This window comes from Bidens hawaiensis, unplaced genomic scaffold, assembly GCF_021521415.1.
Source record: "Bidens hawaiensis isolate Kalapana, Puna unplaced genomic scaffold, B.hawaiensis_p1.1 tig00032722_1, whole genome shotgun sequence".
NCBI classification, from domain to species: Eukaryota; Viridiplantae; Streptophyta; class Magnoliopsida; order Asterales; family Asteraceae; genus Bidens; species Bidens hawaiensis.
In genome coordinates, this window is record NW_027495577.1 from 159397 (window position 1) to 178481 (window position 19085).

The window sequence follows — 19085 nt, forward strand, 5'->3', positions numbered from 1 at the left end:
ATTGTAGTTGATGTTGTTGGTGTAGAAGTTTAAGGCAGACAATTGCTAGCCAAATTTTCGTGGGTAGGTATTGTGCCTTTATAATATATGATACATTCATTGGACAAACAAATACCATCAATCAAATATAATTGTCTACAAATCAAATAATCATTTAATCAGTGTTTGCTTCTGATTATTAAAGTATTCTCATATTTAAAATTGTTTGTCGGCAAGCAGATCATTTTTACATGAATAATTTATAGGTTATGATCGGGTTGAACAATGATCGGCAGACAAACATAGACATTTCAGAAACTTAAGTGATAAAAATGAGAGAAACCAATGTTACCTAAATCTTTGTAGGTGTTAAACGCTTCCGATTGAAATAGAATCAACCATTCAACTTCTTGCCAACGAATCAATGGTTTGAGATTTAGGATTTGGCAAACGACACTTGTTCTTAGAAATACTTGATGATTGTTTATTTTCCCCACAAAAATTATCAAACAAAATATAATTACAAATTTTCCTCTATTATTAATCTTTCAATAAATATTAAAACTACCTGAAACAACATGTGAATCTTCAATAGGTATTGATAAACTGCAAGCCTTCTATTCACAATTGATGGTTCTTGGAAATCAGTTGAGTTTTCAAAAATTAATAAGGCAGTAATTGTGGAAGCAATCTTAAAGATATAGGAACATTTTCTTCATGTTTGAGTCTCTATTAGTTTCCTAACCTGAAACAAATTATAAAAATAATAAAGATTAAAATCTGTTTCAACAAGAATAAAACATAATGCAAAAAAACTCTCACAGGCATTTCATCAAACACCTTATATGTATTTCTACACTAAAATATAATCGGTATTACTTTAGTATTAAGCAGAATGTTAACTACTACTCTAAAAACAAACAACTCAATAAGCTTGCTACACAGATAGAAGCTTAATAATATTCATGTTTCAGTACACCAAGGATATTGTATTCAAGGGGCTAATAGCCACATAAACCACCCTACTCAGATGAAATACATCATGTAGCATATACAATTAAGGCCAAGAGACAATTTTACCTTGCTAGGTGCGAGAATTATTAAAAGCGATTGAAGCTTGGATTCAATTTGTGATTTTGTTGATGGAAGTGACCGATATTTATATAAAAAAAGACATCACTTTAATAGTGTGCATTCAATATATCAATTTAATGGCTCCAATCGCGAAATAGGTGAAGAGTAGTGTGTAAATGAGCAGTTAGGGCATGACGATTATTTTTTTTCAACCGATCATAATCATAATTGAAAGCATCCAATTGAAACCGATCATAGTAGTTGGATATGAAGTATCGCCAGAGCATTATAGATTTAAATTGGCAGGAGAAGTCGAGACTACACTGTCGGATCATTAATGGGAATGGGGTATAACTTGGTCAGCCGGTCAGTTGTAATAAATTTTGGGGCGTCTCATGAGAGAGAGTGATGGGAGGTGAAAGATTGACTGCGTGTATTATAATGTAATATTGATATAGGATTGATTTCTTTTGAGAACCGCTTTGAGTTTTAAGAACTCGAAAGAACTCAATGCAATAATTATTTTTTTAATTTTTTTTACACATGTGTAATACGTAAGTGTAAGTAATGTACAAAAAATTACAATATTTTTTTACACACCGAATCGACTTATTACACATGTGTAACTAACATTAAAACTTGTATAATCAACAAAAATACTTATTCTCTCTCCGGATTAATTTTTTAATCAGATTTATTCTCCGCCACATATTTCATACTCATTTAATTAAATGTGTGGTCCATATTGAACTCTTAAAGTTCTTACAACTCAAAAAGATTCTCAAAATATCCCTCCCCGATATATATAATGAGGAAAAGATGGGCAAATTAAGACGTTTAATTTTAAGTAAATTACAAAACTTTATAAATAACTTACAACATAACAAAGCATGTTGAAAAGGACAATATTGTCTTTTGAATTATATTAGCACGTGCATTTTCAATTCATTAAATATATTTACAATTCTCCCCCCCCCCCTAACTTTAATCATTTTTTGTAAATTTAAACAATAATTACAACAATGAACCTTAATATTTTACCTATATACTCTTTTTATTTTCACTTTTAACCCAACTTCCCCCACGAAATTTGAACGGTCATAACTTTTTTATACGTTACTATTTTTTATAAAACATTGCACCATAAAAACAAGCATTTTATTATCTTTAATTTGAGTATCATATTGCTATAGTTTTTCATTTAAAAAAATAACATTTTATGTATGGGTGTTTGCGGTTTGCTTCTGATAGTTTTTAAATTAAACTGTGAGCCAAAACGTTAGTAACGTGTTTTTGTCGTTGAAAACCGAAACCACCCCGTTGAAAAATGAAATCGGTTGGCCAAAGGTTAAAGAAAAAAATCAATCGTGGAATTAAACCAATGACCAGTTTGAAATGTTTCACGGCTTCAAACTTAACAATGAACACACGTAAACTTGTAATGTGATTACCAAAGGCGTGTTTCCCGCAGCATCGCGTGGGCACCCGTCTAATTGATGTACACAAAAGTATACATCTTTTATACATCAAATACGCTCCAATCTATGGTATTTTTTGGGAATTTTAGTTAGAAATGACACTTAACTTGTTTAATTTGAATTTCCAGGGATAAACAAGCTAATAAAATAGAAACGAGCAATTTTCTATAAGAAATGGCGATGAAATGCACTTCCAGCGCTAAGCATGCCCCATGCCCAGAAAGACACAACCCAATGCATAGTCAGGCACAACTATGTGCTCATTCAGGCACGTCTACCATAACAAAAAGAAAAGTACAATTTGTCATCTAGCAAGGTCAAGCACAGCCATATACCCACCTTGGCACAACCCGATGCCTAACATGATGGAAGCAAAAAGGACTATTGTCGGCCAACAAGGTTTCACACAACCCATGCTTGAATTGGCACAACCCCATGGTCAGATGTGTGCACATGCTTCAAGTACAAGAGATATTCTGTCAGAGATTTGGGGACCAGCATGGGATGTGCCGAATTTGGCATACCCTGTGCCTCCTGCAGCAGTTTGCCTATAAATTGGCTTTTTGTGTTCTCTTCTTGACACACCGAAATATATACACAAAACCACTCCCTTATCACCATTATTTCAGAAGATTAAAGGCAAGAAGAAGCTCTTGAAGATCCATACAACATCAAGGAGTTCTAAGCATTCACATAATCATCTAGCTTGGTTCTTATCTTAAAGTTAATTATGAATGTTATGTTCTTTTATTTTGATGTATATTTCATTATTATCATGAGCCAAACTCTTCATATCACCTTAACTTATGATGAAACTTGATAACTTTTGATGGTTTGAAATAATATATGGTAATTTTATGTTGAAATAATGACTAATTCTTGGTTATCCTTTGATGAAATATTGTGTTTAAACAATTGAAATTAATATACAAGAATTATAAATGGTATATCTTGTTATGTTGAAAGACTCTTGATTTTATCATTTATTTATAAATGTTGTTCTTGTAACTTTATAACTTTTAATCTTGAAATAGTTAAAATAATTCTTGCATATTAACATGATAATTGGTTAAACACATATCCTCATGTTTAGATTTGAAAAGATTGAACATTTCTTATGAATTGATATTCGTGCTAAGTAATATTATAAGTATTTTGTTAACATAATTATTTTGATATTACACTTGGGTTGAAAATTCATAAATTAAAGGAATACTTGAACTTTGTCTAATTTAATCAACCATAGATGGATTAGGTGTTTTTCATGTAATCTTTCCAAACGGTTGTTAGATTTGAGTTTCGTAATTGAATAATAATCTATATCCTTAAATTTCAACATAAAAGTTCACTTACAATTATTATTTGAGGTGATTAGTTTGTATAACTCATACTAGTTTTTCAAAAAATCAAAGAAATAGTTATCTATAACTAGTGACTACTCTTTTCCATAAATAAATTAAAAGAGTGAATTTATCATATATTTGAATTTACCATCATAAGAAGTCAAGTGGATTATAAAGTTAAGGTGATAGCTTTTAAATTTAGAATCTTTTCATTATCATATTTTTGCGTGCTTTATATTATTGTTATAAGTCACTTTCAAAATTATTTTTTTAAAACTAAAACTTTTAAGATATTTCTTACGGTTATTTTAAAATGCAAAGATTTAATATTGAAATTTACGTGTCCACGGATTGATACTCGGTTCTTAACGCGACTATATTACTTACACGATTGATACACTTTCCATTTGTGTGTGTTTTATTAAGTTTAAGTGAAAACCCATTTTTAAAACCCGACAAAGTGTGAAAAATCTTTAGTAAAAATATATAAATATCACACACATCACTAATATATATATATATATATATATATATATATATATGAGTCTTAATTCCTGGTACGTAAGTTTAGGGAATTCACTAATTAGAGTTGACTAATAATTTTATTTTATAACTAAATATATAAAAATCAATGATTATTTTTAGTTGTGTATAAGAGACGTAAAATAATATATATTTTATTCTTAATTTTAACTTAACAGATATACTTATTAAAATATTGGTTGTTTATTTTTCTTCTTAATTTGTGTTACGTCTTACATTTTCATGTTAGTTTTGGTTTTCGGCCTTTTTCTATGTAACTTGTAATAGTTAAATTTTAAGTATTTTATGACTTCTTCGTGTGACTTATATTTAGAGTTCAAATATGGTTTATATTTAATAGAATTCGTAATGTGTTTCTTATGGTTTATGCATTGTACATAAATCCAACTAAATACAATCATGCACAACTAAGTCAAAACATAAATATTTATTATATCTAGTTACATTTTATATAAAGAATAATAATTCATATTTATAACTACTAAAACTATTCGGTATTACGGTAAGAAACATTATAATAACTCATCATTCATAATTTTGTTATCAATTTTGTTTTTAAATTAATCGTAACATTAGTTGCATACAAATATTATTCATTAAGGGATGTTTCGTTTCTCTCGAAGCTTAAAAATTGTGTTGTAAGTTGTATTTAATTTTCATTTCGTTATGGCATTTGTATTTGTTATGTTGAGTGATAGTTGATTTTATTTAATTATGTATTGACTGAAGGTTGACACGAGATTTGAAATTGTACACGATGTAGTTATGATTTTAATAAAATTTTAATAGTTTAGAATCCACTACAGATTGATTAATAAAGTACTGAAATTTCATTATTTGTTAGATAAACAGTATGTAACTGATAGTAAGAGCAGGTTATTTAGTGAATGATTGCTTATATGAGTTTACTAGGTGTTAATTTGTGGCTAATATTTTATCTTATGCATTTAGTAAGTATTATTTTTTGGCCGATAATTATGTTATGATTGGCTGATTTGTGATCAGTTTAGTTATAAATTATTTTTATGTACAATAATTGTTAATAACTTATTTTGTACATTAATTGTTAAAGTTCAATAATTTCTACGGATTATAGAGGTAGTTGACATTTTCTTAATTACAGTTATAATGGTTTCCTTTTATTCCTTATATATCTTTGTGCTAATTATGTTAATGATCAGTCAATTTCAAAATTTACGCCAACTAGAATTATATTTAGGATCTTTCCATATTTTTATTGTATTATAATTATTAACTTTCCTTACAAAACCGATGCACGGTTTCTCTTTGATTGTTATAAATACTAACAATGATCAGTAGTATTACTTCATCATTGCACTCAAAGTGTTTATTTTCATCAGGCAAAGAGAAAATGTATTTTTATTACCTTTTTTTCATTTTGTTTTAAGCTCTGTGAAACACTTTATTTATTCTACTAAAACCCTACCATCTTCCTATAAATGTATCCACCATCTCATTATAACCATCCTAGCTTCCAAGCGTCTTCCTTACCAAAATTCCCGTTTTTGAGAAAACCACCCACAAAGACACGACGATTCCCAGAGATCTAACCGTCGGATCGGTCTCAACTTTTAACTGAGTGTTCATGACATATAAATGAAGATTCCCACTGGTCAGATCCTCGATCAGAGGTCGGGAAGTTCGGGTTTTATCAGCAAAACCGTAACAGCTAAAAATAAAATTTTCCACCAACTGTACAGCATCTCTTGCGACTGTAGTGGCATTTTTCCGGTGACGGAGAACTGATGGGTTTGTAGATCGGGGAGAGACGGTTTCGTGGCCGCTTGAATCACTCAATTACGAGTTTGGTTGATATGGTTTTGGTTTATTCGAGTGATTTCGAACATAAACCTCAAATGTACGTTTTTGTTAAAAAGGTTTACTTTTCGTGTACGAATTTGCAAGAAAATTGGTAGGATGATAGTAAATCGGACTTTATTATGTGAGACAAATATAAACTTGAACGTAAACGAGATGTTTGGAATGAAACGGGACAAACGGGTAACGTTGAACCAAGTTAGTGCAAGGAAACAATATGGTTAAAGTCCTATGCTCATTTATTATGCAAGACGGGCAAAACGAGTCGAAAAGAAAGGACGAAAAATAATGGGAATAAAACCATATTCAAACAAAAAGTAATCGAATTGAGTGGGCAAAGTAATCGAATCGAGTGGGCAAAGTAATCGTATCGAGTGGGCAAAGTAATCGAATCGAATGAACAAAGTAATCGAATCGTATGGGCAAAGTAATCGAATCGAATTCGAATAGATTAGAATATGCTATTCGATTAGAATGGTCATTCGATTAGAATGGTCATTCGATTAGAATTTTGATTCGATTGGAATTGTGATTCGATTAGAATGATCATTCGATTAGAGTGGTCATTCGATTAGAATTTTGATTCGATTAGAATTGTGATTCACTTAGAATGATGATATGATAAGATGATATAGTTGAAAGTAGTTAATTGATACTTATAATTATTACACTGTTAGCCGTGCACATCTAAGGAAGGGTATTACTGTTAACTCAGAGAAGAACATGACACAAGTGAGTTTCTAGCCCAATTTTCTTGTTATGTTTTCGGGGTTGTGTGCATACTCAATATGATTTGTTAATACATTTATGTTAAGTGGTAAGTGTATGCTATTTATATGTTTGACGATGATATATGAATGTAGAAAGAATTAGAAATATACAGGTAAACGTATATGAACATATGTATGTCTATGGTATGGTTGTATGGTTACCCTAATAATATATGAGGCAGAAGGGAGCCGGACCCTAATAATATATGAGACAGAAGTGAACCGGACCCTAATAATATATGAGGCAGAAGGGAACCACACCCTAATAATATTCGAGGCAGAAGGGAACCACACCCTAATAATATTCGAGACAGAAGGGAAACAGACCATAATAATATCCGAGGCAGAAAAGAGCCGTGCCCTAATAATACTCGAGGAAGTATGGCGAAATGCTCTTTATAACGTAGAAATAGTTATTTATGTATTGGTAAGTATTAAAAAAAGAAAGTATGAAAGAACGAAAGTATGAAAGTACGAAAGAATGTAAGCATGAAAGTATAAAGTATGAATGTAAAGAATGCACGTATGAAAATATAGAAGTATGAATATACGTATGTATGAATGAACCAAGCAGGTTAAGTATGTAATATTTATCTATTCCTGTTTGCTCGTCTGTTAAGGTGAGTAATCACTTCCCTTTTTACTTATTTTAAATCCTTATGGGGACGTATGCGTTCGTAGATATTTTCTAGGGATATTGGTTTTTAAGACTTTCAACTTTCCCTCATTGGTAGATAAAACTTTCGATTTGTCACCCACCACTCCCAACTTTCACCCTATTTTCCTTGTACCACTCCCCGTCTAAACGAACACTAACCTCGTTAATGTTTTGGATTAAAAATGTCATTCAAATTAGTTGAGGGGGTGAAAAAGAAAATTAAATTGTTTAACATATACCAAATTTTCCTCCAACCAACCCTAGATCAAGCATCACCACTCCATCCTCATCTATTACAACCACCACTACACCTCTGGTTCAACACGAACCCATAACATATCGATTTGAAGTAATCCTTTACTCGCCGGAAAATGAGTTGTAGGTTTCCGGCGAACACCATATGCATCATTTCACTACCCACCGCCCCAAAACCGTAACCCCCGCCACCACCAGTGTCTCACCAGCCACCTTCCGGGATCGCTTGCGTGCCGGAAAAAAGAATTGCAGGTTTCCGGCGAGCACCATCTTCATCATATCTCCACTGGTGCACAATCTTCAGGATCTCCATCACCTTTTTACACCTGTGAACCATTTCCATTTTCTGAAAGACAAGATAGCCGGAAAACTCAAATTCGCTGGAAAAAACGAGGTCGCCGGAAAAACGAGTTCACCGGAAATGGAGGTTGTTGAGGTTGTACAATTACCACCGTCCTCGTCTTGTCATTGTATTGGGAGTTCGTCGAAGAACAAGGAAGCCAGACCAGATCGTCACCGGAAAACATGGCAGACCATAAAATTTCTGTTTTACCCCCTCAACTAATTTGAATGAAATTTTTAGTCCAAAACACTAACGAGGTTAGTTCATTTAGACGGAGAGTGGTACAGGAAATAGGGTGAAAGTTGGGAGTGGTGGGTGACAAATCGAAAGTTGAGAGTGTTATCTACCAATGAGGGAAAGTTGGGAGTATTAAAAACCAATATCCCTATTTTCTATTATATAGTATTCAAACACAACTGTTTAAACTTGTGTGTTTATCATTTTGCCTAACTTGCTATTGCTTACTTGCTTTATTTGAACACAATTTGCTTACTTCGGCAACCGATGTCCATTTTTATGGCACGGTTTAGTCCTTGCTTGGTAACCAATGTCCATTTATATGGAATTGGTTGAGCCCTTTCTTATTGGTTTGTTTGATTTGATTGTTATGTGCTATGGCTTTACTGTATATCTCACAGGAACAGTTTGCACTTTCATTTATTATTATTATATTGTCTTAAATCTGGTGTTATACTCACTCAACCTAGTGTTGACAAAACCTATTTGTATTTTTAACGCATATGCAGGTTATCGTGTGACGTGATTATCAAGATTATTTGAAGCAACTTAGGATGCATGTTAGAGAAGAAGATACAAGAATTTAATTTTGGATGTTTATTGTACTTGTTTATTTATGAGTTTGATGTATATGATTATTTAACTAAATTTAATAGATATTGTCACACTTAATATTGCATGATAGTACCTTGAGAGTTGTGGGCAATCAGTTCACGCCCCGACATTTCCGCCTTAGGTTAGGGTGTGACACAAGACATGTAGTATGCCTGCAATAGTTAACTCCATAAGGGAACTTGCTGGGAATGAGTGACGAAGCGATTGTTGAGAAAGTAGAGATGATCAAGAAGTACGGGTGATTGTCAAGGTATTATAATTGAAAAGGCATGAAAGGATGAGGCTACATAGTGTTGCGAATATGAAAGGAAGACGCTAAGAAGAATGTAGCTGTGTACCTGAGACTTTATGGAAAGAGATCACTAGCGATACTTTCGTTAAAGTACGAGAATGATTAAGAATTGTAAGGTGGAACTAAAGGGACGTGAGTACCTTGTTACTCTTATTGTTTGACCTTAAGAGAGTTCGATGTCGTTTGGGATTGGATTTGTTGTTTGAGTTTGAGGCTCATATAACATGTAAGAGTAAGTTGATAAGATTGAAGCCTTTGGACGGTCGTACAGTACGGTATATGATATCAAGGAACGTTCAGGGTTTAACGTCATTTCGATGATAAAAGCCGAAAGTTTGTTAAGGCGAGGGTGTAGTGCCTACCTGTCGTATGTTGTCAAAGCTACGGCCAAGACGAAAGATGTGAAAGATGTTCCTGTAGTGTGTACTATCCAGAAGTTTTCCCAGAGGACCTTCCAGGGTTATCACTGGAAAAAGGAATAGAAATCTTGATAGAAGTAATACCAGGAGCACAACCCATCGCGAAAGCACATTACCGTCTGGCGTCATCTGAGATGAAAGAGTTAATGTCCCAACTACAAGAACTCCTCGACAAAGGTGTTTTAATGTCAAGTGTTTCCCCGCAAGGTGTACCGGTGTTGTTCGTGAAGAAGAAAGACGGAATTTACGTATTTTGTTACGTAGAGATAGTTGCGCATGTATCAGTAAATATTAAAACAAGAAAGTATGAAAGAACGAAAGTATGAAATAATGTAAGTATGAAAGTATACAGTATGAATGTAAAGAATGCATGTATGAAAATATAGAAGTATGAATGCACGTATGTATGAATGAATGAAGCAGGTTAAGTATGTAATATTTATCTAAGGATACGTGTGTATATATATATATATATATATATATATATATATATATATATATGAATGTAATGTATGTTGCCTGATTAACTAGAAGTCACTCAGCGTAGCTACTTTTAGTATGCACGCAGACAAATAGGATGAAGGAGCTGGCTTGAGAGAGACACATGACATGGACTGAGCTGACTGACATCTAGTGAAGAAAAGTTATGATGTTTTATGTTGAGATAATTTTAAAGTTTAAAGTTATGATTTTAATATTTTGTAATGAATGTTTGATGTTTTTATATTACGCGAAAAGTTTTAATTCACTCTGATATTTAGAACTGTGTTTTTAATTAAATCCAACGCTAATGTAGGGCACCGGGACCGGGGCCGTACAATGATCAAATTTATAAATGATTAGTTTAAATAAATAAATAAATATGAGTTGAGATATAATATAATAATAAATGCTTATATAGTTAGTTATAAAATGTAATAATAAGATAAATATTTACATAGATAGTTAAAACATGTAAAAATATTAAATATTTATCATACAAACGTTTAAATAAATAATTATCATAAAATCTATATTCTGGAATCTTTAACGAAAACCTAATGGTGAAACAATGCGTTTAACACGTTTATATTACTTTTGTTACATATGTATTATATATATATATAACAAATATAAGAAATTTGTAAAGACGTTCAACGACGAGAACCATCAATAATGGTGTCGGGTTTTAATAAGATAATGTTGGTTTATTAATAATATATACTTATAATATATATACACACACACACACACGAAAGCTTGTAACGAGAGTAATTGACAAGAAACGTAAACTTAATGGTGTCGACTAAATAAAATAATGTTTATTTTATATTTAATAATAATTATAAATGAATTTATAAACCATTTAAATCATTAAAACAATTTTAAAAAAATAAAAGAACAAAAACTGGGTTGGGGAGGTTTGAACATGCGCCCCCATCCGGCTCAAAGCCTTGAACACACACACACACACACACCAGCTAACTGGGCTCGTGTGTGATTTGGTTAGTATACGAAAACGAAACTTTAAATAGTAAAATGATAAATCCCAAATTGACTATGAACCCTAGAATATGCAATTGGTTAATCTGCTTTATGTTTGTTAAATTAACATTAGGGTTATCATTATAGGGTTAAAGATGACTCATGAGCACATTATAATTACCTTAAACACTAAAGAATTAAGGGTCTAATAGAGCGTGATAGGGACGACCTGAGCTTTGAACTGGAGTTGGTAAAGATTGTTGGTATAATTCAATTAAGTGCAGGGTTTAGAGTCGCGATGTGTACATGAACGTATCAACAAGATTAATTGAGTTATTACAAGCCCTAGGTAGTATATTGCTGATTTAAGAATGACGGTTTTGTTAAAATTGTAAACCAAATCAAATTGATCATGTTTTTTTCCAAATTAGTTGCGTCGGTGATGGTCGTTTAAGGCAAGCAAACAATTTAGAGAATCAATTTTGATTATACTACGAAGATATAGTGCATGAAATTAACCGGGTTGTGGGTTGGATCAAATACGGGTATGGAAAACGGGTTTGGTTAAGGAAGATGGGTTTGGATCCTAGATAATATATATTATTTAAACATATTTGCATCTTAGTCCTTGTAGTTCAAGTGTGTATACAAAAAGGGTAAAAACTAAGTTTTTGGGTGCATTTTGTATACACTTCAAAGTTATAATAATAAATAAAGAAAAAGAAATAATTTAAATATTTTATTGATTAATTTACCCAAAAACGAAGACGGGTCGGAAAATAAGTATATATATATTATGAATGCAAAAAATCCGAGTTGTTACAATAGCCGGATCAAGGGACGATTCGGGTATTTATGTAAACCTATTTTATTATAGGTTAAGCATCATTCATTCATAAAGGTTTTTAAACGAGATCACTACATCATTCAAAACAGACAATCACATGTGAATACGTTAAACCTTTACAATTCGTCAAAATATTTATACTCGATAATATAAACTGGGTGTTTATCTTAAAGAGTCAGTCAAATGTTTATATGAGATTACGTGATCTCTAGCATACAAGATAGAAAATAAAGCAACTTAGATCAATTACACATGTGTCTGGATCTAAACATAATCGAGCAAGCAGTCATAACCAGTTCTCCAAAGGGCTACGTGGCTCATAAAACATTTGAATTGTGTGTGTATGGCAAGTGGTACAAATCCCGGGATGAAAAGATATTCCCGCTAAGTTTGTTCTAGAAAACTATCTTGCCATTCAAAAGATTTTTTAAATGTTTTAGAGTTAACGATTCACTAGCATATTGGTAAAGTATCCCCCCCTCTTTTCAGGCAAATAAGTTTAACACATGTAGCAAGGATTAGAGTCACTCATGAAGATAGATGCTCGCCATGTGAAATGACTCATTTTATAAATAAATATTTCTAAACATATGAAACAGTGTTTTATAATTCAAATACTTTGGTATTTAATTCCCCGAGTAAGTTTTCAATATAAATTGATAATAAAGTCTTCAGCTAAAACAAACCCGCAACTAAGTCGCTAAAACCTCAATAACTCAAAAGAACACTATAGTTTTGAATATAAAAGTATAGAAAGGATGAAGATGCTTAAGGATGAAGGATTGCATAATGTGGACGTCCAAGCGTGCCCTTTTATAGGCCTAAGTCAACCAAGTAATCATCTATGAGTATGAGCCACATTAGGGTCGTGTTGTAAGAAAATGGTGTTGTCGAGTCACCCTTTAGACGATGGTGTAGACCGATTACATAGTCTGTCTAATACACGAAACCACCACTCTTATTCAGGCTGTAATACAATCTGTCAGAATGGATAGATGTCCCATCTAATAAAAAAATTGTCCACTTTTATTTAGCCCCAAAACTTTAACTTTGATATGAATACTTTTTGGCCCTTCAACTTTAAAAGTTGACATTGTTGATACAAGAACTTTTAGGATGTTACGTAAATAAACGCTGATTCTTAAAGTCATTGGTTGAGTTATAAGTTTATAACTTTTGTTTGATGTTTTACATCTATATTAGTTAATAAAAGTTGCTTTAAGTCTAAACGTATTTAATTAACATTGCAAACTAGTTTTTTAGACCGGAAGTAAAATCAAGCATATTCCAATGAGATTTATTTACAAAGCACATAGAACCCGTTTGATTTCTTTTAGTTCATTACAGAAGCCGCCTGTTATAATTTCCTTCATATTTCAACATGTTAGAAAGAAACAATGTACTTCATTTGGAATACGATCTTCTACGTATATTCTCTCGGTTAAATTGTTTCGGTAACCTACTTACGACCAATATGGTATTTACTAAAACTTCTCAAGATAATAATCATGATGTTTCATCAAATCGTATTAAAGAATAGTACTATAATTTATGCTACAATATACAATAGAGTAAATATTTGCTCATTAAAGTTTTTTGTTGCATTCTTTTGACTTTTATACTATTTGTTCCCACTGATAAAAAATCATGGATCCATCATTGTCGGTAGGATAGCTTGTTTACTTGGTACATAATCGATTTTAGGACTTTGAGATTCCAATTACTCGTTTACTTAGATTCATGCATCGATTCATTCAATTCAATAACTCAAGTATAATTGTTCAATCATCCTCATCATCTTCAAAGACAAGTTGCTCGCAGGCTTAACTCCATTTCGATCTTAACCTAAAACCTGATAGAACACAACTTTATAATCTTAAGACTTACCTAATTATTCAGGATTCAGTTCCCAAGTTTCCTCATCTATAAAAGTTGAATTCAGTCCTTCCTTACGCCCTATTCTTTAGTTTTTTTTAATGAGGGAAATGAAATGAAAACTAAGGATAGTTAAAAATAGGTGTTCTTGAGTTTTTTTTAGGATGGAAAGGAAAGGAGTAGGAGGAGTTAGAAGGGGTTAAATTGATCTATTTTTCCAGTAAGTTATCCTCCCATTTTTGGGCTGATTACTAAGGATAACAACACCTAATTACAATATTACCCATTTATAAAAACACACCACTGCAGTTGATGTGCTGCGATTCCATAACGTGCAACGAACAAATTAGATGTTGATTTTAGGATTTTGATTTTGTATGCTATCTGTTTTGAGATTTTATACTTTATTACATAACTGACAAGTGACAACTAACAAGTGAAACTGTGAAAGTATAAACAGATGTATCAAATTCATATACTTTATGCATCATGTTACCGTGTTTGAATAATTTGTTCTCTTATACAAAACAACACTGTTAACTTGATGACAATTGACAAGAAGCGTAACTGCATTAGTGGGTTTTACTTCAATAAGATAAATAGCCAAGCAACGTCCATCTCCTCCATATCTTGTACTCAAAAAACGTTAGTTGATCATTTCTTCAGAAAGTAATTTCATACATTTTGAGCATATTTTTAAAACTAAAATACAGTCAGTTTCTAAATGGTTAGATTCTCTCTTGAGTGAAGTTTATAGAACATGTTGGAAGACCACTTATAGTCGGTTTCTAAATGGTCTGGGTTGTTTTACAAAAACCAATTTGGTTATAGAAAAAACGAGTTTTGACCAAAATGGGTTTGGGTGGTTTTGAAAAACAATTTGTTTATGGTCAAAACGGGTCTTGACCAAATTGGGTTATGACCAAAATGGTTCTGAGTTGAACTTTTTTGGAACTAGTTGGTTGCATTTCTTGTTAAAACTAGTTGGTTATTTTTTGAAGACGATTGCTTATTAAGGATGAGGGGTAAAATTGTAAAAGTGTTATTTTCCTTTTCTTTCCATCCAACTTAAGAACATAGTTATCATTTCATTTCCTCTAATTTTCTTCCAACTCAAGAACGCACCTAATTAAAAAAATTTTCTTTCCCTTCCCTTTCTTATCCTTCCCTCTCCTTTCCTTTTCTTTCCTTGATTAACAAACTCAAGAACAGAGCGTAAGTACAGTCCATGACAGATAGGTCATGACCTGTTACACAACCTTATAAAAATTCTCCTTAAAACATTCAATTTACAACCTAAAATGAAATGCCTTTCATATTTTTGATTTTTTCCCATTTATCTTAAAAAATAATTTCGAAAATACGTTTTACAATATAAAAACTGTGATATTTGAATATTTTTCCACTGTTGGAAAAGAAAAGGCAAGAGATCCAAGGGACAAGAGCGAATGAGGTAAGAGATCGTAAGGCTGGCAAGGTGTAAAGGTGTCAACGACAGGTCACTCTAACTTTTATCTCGTGGTCCAAATGATTCTTCCACTTTCTCTTCTCTTCTCCTCATATTATTATTATTATTATTATTATTAACCCTCACTTTCTCATTCTCATTTCAAACAAACAGCTACTAGCTAGGGTTTGGTTCATTCAACTCGCCGGCATCCAACTTCTTCTCCTTAATATCTTCTTCTCAGATCTAATTCTATTTCCGGTAGTTGACTTTTCTTTGACTCTCGTCTTTAACATCTCTATCTCTTCAATTCCTACTGTTTTTTGATCTGTAGAAGCTTTTGTTACTATATGTGTTGTAATTCGTTGATTTTAGAAGAAGTTTTGTATGTTTTTGCTTCCTACTGTTAGCTGTATCTCGATAGATGCTAGTTTTCGTTGATCTGATTATTATTTACATAGATCTGCTATTTATCGTTTACTTTGGCATATGACGTCACCAGATCTGTTGATTTGCTATTCCGATTGCTTTGATCTGTATGTTGGATGATCTGTGAATTATGATCTGCTTGATTCAAGCACGAGATGATTTGTAACTGATTTTCGCCTGTTTTTAGTGTGAATTAATGCGTTAATGTTTAGCTATATGTGACTCGTAACCTTTAGGACATTGATTTGTACTTTTAAGCTGAAGTCACGTACTTCTTATGGTATTGGATAATCTGTGACTGTTAGTTGTGATTTGGTTTAGTTATGTATATAAAAGTTTGTGATGGTCGGTTGTTGTGGAATTGTGGTTGTGAAACTTGTAACTGATGTGCGGTTGTTTTCAGTGAGTTAATGTGTTAGGTGTTATGCGTCTGGATAATTATATCATCTGTTGAAACAGCAAGCAAACTAGTAACATTCTGAGACTTAGAAGTTGTGACTTTTAACTGTTGTGGCTCGTTGGTTTGTACTGTTACGAAAAAGTTACTTGAATAATTTAGTTCTTTGTGGATTAAAGGACACTTGATTCAGTTTAGTAGTTGTATGAATTATGAATCATGCATGATGTATACGATGTACTGAAAATTTATTAAATTGTTTTATGTTACAGTTTATAAAATGGCCGATGCTGAGGATATTCAGCCCCTTGTCTGTGACAATGGAACTGGAATGGTGAAGGTTGGTATTATTTTATACTTGTTTTTATTTTATTTGATTGTATTTTTATGCTTACAAATATTTTGGTTTATTGTTTAAATCTACAGGCTGGATTTGCTGGCGATGATGCTCCAAGGGCTGTTTTTCCAAGTATTGTAGGTAGACCGCGACACACTGGTGTCATGGTAGGTATGGGCCAAAAAGATGCCTATGTAGGTGACGAAGCACAATCGAAGAGAGGTATTCTTACTTTGAAGTACCCTATTGAACACGGTATTGTCAGCAACTGGGATGACATGGAAAAGATTTGGCATCACACTTTCTACAACGAGCTTCGTGTTGCTCCTGAAGAGCACCCCGTTCTTCTCACCGAGGCACCTTTAAATCCCAAGGCCAACAGAGAGAAGATGACTCAGATTATGTTTGAAACCTTCAATGTTCCTGCCATGTATGTTGCTATTCAGGCCGTGCTTTCCCTTTATGCCAGTGGTCGTACAACAGGTCAGTTTGTTTATTTATTTTTTTCATGCTTGTGTTTGATTATACTTTTGTGACCTTTATTAACATTTGGTACTTAATCATATTTTTTTGTCACATAGGTATTGTGCTGGATTCAGGAGATGGTGTGTCACATACAGTTCCAATTTATGAAGGTTATGCTCTTCCTCATGCCATTCTTCGTCTTGATCTTGCTGGTCGTGATCTTACTGACTCCTTGATGAAAATCTTGACCGAGAGAGGTTACATGTTTACCACCACTGCCGAACGGGAAATTGTCCGTGACATGAAAGAAAAGCTTGCATATGTTGCTCTTGATTATGAACAAGAGCTTGAGACTGCAAAGAGCAGCTCTTCTGTTGAAAAGAACTATGAACTGCCTGATGGGCAAGTTATAACAATTGGGGCAGAGAGATTCCGTTGCCCTGAGGTTCTCTTCCAGCCATCTTTGATCGGAATGGAAGCTGCTGGTATCCATGAGACCACTTACAACTCGATCATGAAGTGTGATGTTGATATCAGGAAGGACCTTTATGGTAACATTGTGCTCAGTGGTGGTTCAACCATGTTCCCTGGTATTGCTGACAGGATGAGCAAGGAGATCACTGCCCTTGCTCCTAGCAGCATGAAGATCAAGGTGGTTGCACCGCCAGAGAGAAAGTACAGTGTCTGGATCGGAGGGTCAATTCTTGCATCACTCAGCACCTTCCAACAGGTATTTTCAAAATAAATCAGTCACTCTTATATCACTTTGTTTAAAATGATCATGTTTTGGGTTGTTATGTCTAAAAACTGTTTGGATGCAACATGTTTAATCCATTTTTTACAACCCATCAACTCGTTAGCATGTTTATAAATAGGGGTGTAAACGAGTTGAGCTGAACCGAGCCTGAGCTCGACTAGGCTCAAGCTCAGGTCATAACAAATAGAGAGCTCGACTTTGGCTTGTTTCGAGCTCATTTAAAGGTTTAGCTTAACTCACACATAATTTTTTTAAGTTCAAGTTCAGTCTCTTGTTCATTAATTAATTTATATGTATTAATACAATATTATTCAGTTATCTGTGTCATAGTTATCAAATAAATATATGTGAAATACATTATATAATAATTGGCTTGTTTAGGCTCGTGAGCCAACTTGAGCTCGGTGAGTGAAACTCTAACTTGGGCTTGTTTGTTAAACAGGCTCATTTTTAGCCTTCAGTTGGCGCTGAGCTTTTTTTTTAAGTTTGACTTGATTCGAGCCTTTAGCGAGCCGATCTTGAGTAGATCAAGAGCAGTTGACTCCTTTACAGATGATACCTGTTTGACTTGTTTAGATAAATGTTATAATATATGAGCCAGGTCTTTAGGCTACATGATTTAAAATATGTTCAGGTTTAGGTTGATGTCAAATAAATATACGAGTTGTGTTTGGGTTCATTGACCTTCAGCGACCCATTCTGACATGATTGATACCCCGTTTTGAAACTAACTTTTGTTTGTTTAATAATCAGATGTGGATTTCCAAGGGTGAATACGACGAGTCAGGCCCATCCATCGTCCACCGAAAGTGCTTCTAACTATGGATATTGTTGGTTTTTGAAAGTTGAGTTTATTCGGTTTTTTTGTTGCCCTTTTTTTCGTGTTATGTTTCTTGTGAACTATATTATGTAAGGCTGGCAGATATTGGGAAATGACTGGGAAGCCAAGGGAGGGGGCGGATAAACAGTAAACATTATGTTCATCTCTAATTATCGGTATGCCGCCTACCGGTTTGTCAATTGCTGCTAGATATGTTTGTAGTTGAAGAGTGGTTGTGAAATCTTTTTATTATGAATTTAAACTCTTTATTTAATCTGTTTTTGTTGCGAATAATTAATTTCAATGTCTATTGTACCAAAAGTTATGTTAGTGCAAGAATTCTATTCTATTTATTGCTGGGCGTATTGGTTCCGGTTAAATTGGTTTTGGCCTAAGGTTTGG

At 33.0% G+C, this 19085-nt stretch overlaps 1 protein-coding gene across 2 annotated transcripts; it reads left to right on the forward strand.

Annotated features, from left to right (window-relative positions):
• Nucleotides 1–15558: 15558 nt before the first annotated feature.
• LOC143583916 (actin-7) lies at nucleotides 15559–19036 on the forward strand. 2 transcript variants are annotated; one of them, XM_077066089.1, is made up of 5 exons: nucleotides 15559–15739; nucleotides 16577–16644; nucleotides 16731–17124; nucleotides 17223–17836; nucleotides 18617–19036. In XM_077066089.1, the coding sequence occupies exons 2-5, from the start codon at nucleotides 16585–16587 to the stop codon at nucleotides 18680–18682; spliced, it is 1134 nt and encodes a 377-aa protein (XP_076922204.1). In that variant the 5' UTR covers nucleotides 15559–15739; nucleotides 16577–16584; the 3' UTR covers nucleotides 18683–19036. The 2 variants fall into 2 exon arrangements, with proteins under 2 accessions (XP_076922204.1, XP_076922205.1); XM_077066090.1 differs by having other exon boundaries at nucleotides 15614–15742.
• The last annotated feature ends 49 nt before the right edge of the window (nucleotides 19037–19085 follow it).